This window comes from Osmia bicornis, unplaced genomic scaffold, assembly GCF_907164935.1.
Source record: "Osmia bicornis bicornis unplaced genomic scaffold, iOsmBic2.1, whole genome shotgun sequence".
Taxonomy (NCBI): Eukaryota; Metazoa; Arthropoda; class Insecta; order Hymenoptera; family Megachilidae; genus Osmia; species Osmia bicornis.
This window is the reverse complement of record NW_025791157.1, coordinates 155743-158342: the sequence shown is the minus strand read 5'-3', so window position 1 is coordinate 158342 and position 2600 is coordinate 155743. Positions and strand designations below refer to the sequence as shown.

At 65.5% G+C, this 2600-nt stretch overlaps 1 protein-coding gene across 1 annotated transcript; it reads right to left on the bottom strand.

Moving 5' to 3' along the window:
• Positions 1–871: 871 nt before the first annotated feature.
• Positions 872–2341, bottom strand: LOC123988852 (basic proline-rich protein-like). Its single transcript, XM_046289612.1, has one exon. The coding sequence runs from the start codon at positions 2339–2341 to the stop codon at positions 872–874; it is 1470 nt and encodes a 489-aa protein (XP_046145568.1).
• Between the last annotated feature and the right edge of the window lie 259 nt (positions 2342–2600).

Sequence of the window (2600 nt, the reverse complement as noted above, 5' to 3'; positions counted from 1 at the left end):
AAGAATACTTAATGCTACGGCCCTGGGTTCCTATCACTCTAACGGTCTTAGCCTACGGTCGCGGAACGGTTACGGTGCGGACTTATACTCTACGGCGCGGACTTACATCTATAGCGCGGACTTATATCTATGGTGCGGACTTATATCTATGGCGCGGCGCGGTCGCAGTCGCGGGACGGGGTGTTGGCCGTCTTTATCGCGGCGTTTCGGTGCGGCGGAGGTAGCGGGAGTGTTTGGGGGATCGGGCGTTCGATGCCTTCATGGGCGGACGGCCGTAAAGACAACCCGTCCTATACCCAGGCAGTTAGGGGGACCGTGCTCCGGTGGACGCCGTAGAGACGTAATACGTCCGAGCCGGCGGTCAGGAAGCCGCCGAGAGCGAGCTCTCGGCTGTGGCCAGGGATACAGCGGACTGTATCGGAGGACGGCCGTGAAGACAACCCGTCCTGCCGAACGCTGCTGGAGGATTCGCAAGGAGCCAAAAATGAAGATGATCGTGTCTCTTTATCGCTTGCCGTATGGTTCGCTTCCGAGTGTCGATCTGATTTCTGCCGTGTCGCGGCCCGGTATATCAATACTCGCGAGGCCGTTTGCCTCGCGAGTTCGCGGTACGCGCGGTCGCCACCTATCGGCGGCGTCGGTACTAATGCGCTGGCGGGGCCCGCGGTTTCGCGGCCTCGGGCTCCTCACAGTCTCCCCCTCCCTTCCTAGGCCGCGAAACCCCGGAAGAGGAGGGATCCCGGAGGGAAGCGATGACGGTGTTTAGGTGGGGGGGGGGGGGGTTGCCCCCCCCCAAACTTAAAACTAGGCCTTACATACTAAGAGAAGAAATGGAACAACGCTATGATACATTATGTACACATCCAAACCCTCAGCCAACTTCCCGTGGGGCGGGCTGGCTCAGGGTTCGGTTTCCGCCGTGCCTGGTGGACCCTGTGGCGGTGCGGGCCCCAGAAGCGCTCGGACCCGGACGCGCCCTGTCCGGAGTCGGCGGATGGCCAGCGTGACGCCGTTGGCCAGGGTCACGTAGGTGGGCCGCCGCCGTGAGAGGACCTCGCAGTCGAGGACGGTCTCGTCCGTCCTCCCGGTGGTGACGGTGACGGCTTCTGGTGTTGGATGGTCGGCGGGGCGGCTGGTTACGGTGGCGGGGCCCGTGGCGGTCGCTGTCGGCCTCGTTGGGCCGCTGCTCGGTCGGCGGGCTTGCCGGTGTTGGCGGTGCGGGCAGGTCGGGAGCTCCGTAATGAGCGGCGGTGGCGTCCAGCTGGCGTCGGTGGCCTCTGGCGGCAAGCCTGCTGGCGTGGGCCGGTGGTGCGGCCGGTGGTGCAGCCGGTGGTGCGGCCGTTGGTGCGGCCGAAACGGCCGCTGCACTGGGTGGGTCCGGTGTCGGGCCGACGGGTGGTGTTGGCGGTGCTGCTGGTGGCCGGGCTGTCGGTGCGGCTGGTCGCGGAGCTGGCGGTGGCGCGGCTGGTCGAGTCGGCCTGGCCGGCCGAGTCGGCCTGGCTGGTCGCGTTGGCCTGGCTGGTCGAGTGGCCCTCCGGGTGGTTTCGGCTAGGGCCCTTGCCCTGGCCATCGTGTCGGCCCGGTCGGCTGGCGTCGCCCTGGCGACGCGGTGGTGTCGATGCGGAGCCGGGGCTGAGACCCCCGGTCCTTCTGGCTGCGCCGGCGGCTGCGCGGCCGGCGTTATGGTCTCCGCCACGTCTCGCCCTGGCGGCTGGCGTGGCGGCGGCGAAACACGTGGGGGTGGCCCCACGATGCGGACTGGTCCGCGGAGGTCCTGGACCCGGATGATCCGGGATCGAGCCTCGGGTGGTCGCGGGTCGTGGCGGCCCAGAGGTGTAGCTGTCTCCTTGCTGTGCGACATGCTTGTTGCTTGATTTTCTTCCTTCGCGGGTTCGCGGCTCGTTATATATTTGCTCGCGGGGTGCTTTGCCTCCCGAGTTCGCGGTTCGCGGATTTTCCCCCTGGTGGCAGAGTGATTAATGTCTCTTCGCGGTTCGCAGCTCGCGACCTGGTTGTCGTCGATGGTGGGGCACGGCTTGAGGTCCTGGATGTGTGCCGTGCGCAGTTTGCCTAGCTGCTCTCGGAGCCGCACCACGTTTGGGCCGAGGCGTTCGGCGACTATGTAGGGTCCAGCGAATTTTGGGGCCAGCTTGGCGTTGTAATGGTCTGCGGCGGAGGATAGTGGGTGATCTCGCCGCATGACCGGGTCCCCGACCTTAGGGGCCCAGGCTCGCCTCCTCAGGTCGTAATATTTCTTTCGGGATTTGCTGAGCCCTTGCCGAGTGCCCGTTGTGCCATGGTGAGCGCGTCCTGGAGTCGCGCTAGGGTTCCTGGTGGTCATCGGTGGCGGCGAGGGCGTTGTGGCTGCTCCCTGGAAACGGTCAGCTCGCGGCCGAAGTTAGGTAGGCCGGCGTCTGTTCGGTGGTCGTGTGTTGCGCGGTTGTTGTACGCGTAAGGCTAGTTCTGGTAACCACTCATCCCAATCGCGGTGGCCGGTGGTCGTGGCCTGTGCGATCATGGTTTTGATCACCCGGTTGGTGCGTTTCCACCGGTTGCACTGCGGTGTGTAGGGTGGCGTCTTGCGGTGCTCTATCCCGTAG

Excerpts from the sequence above, each read along its gene's own strand:
- LOC123988852 (XM_046289612.1), bottom strand. The coding sequence starts at position 2,341 with ATGACCACCAGGAACCCTAGCGCGACTCCAGGACGCGCTCACCATGGC.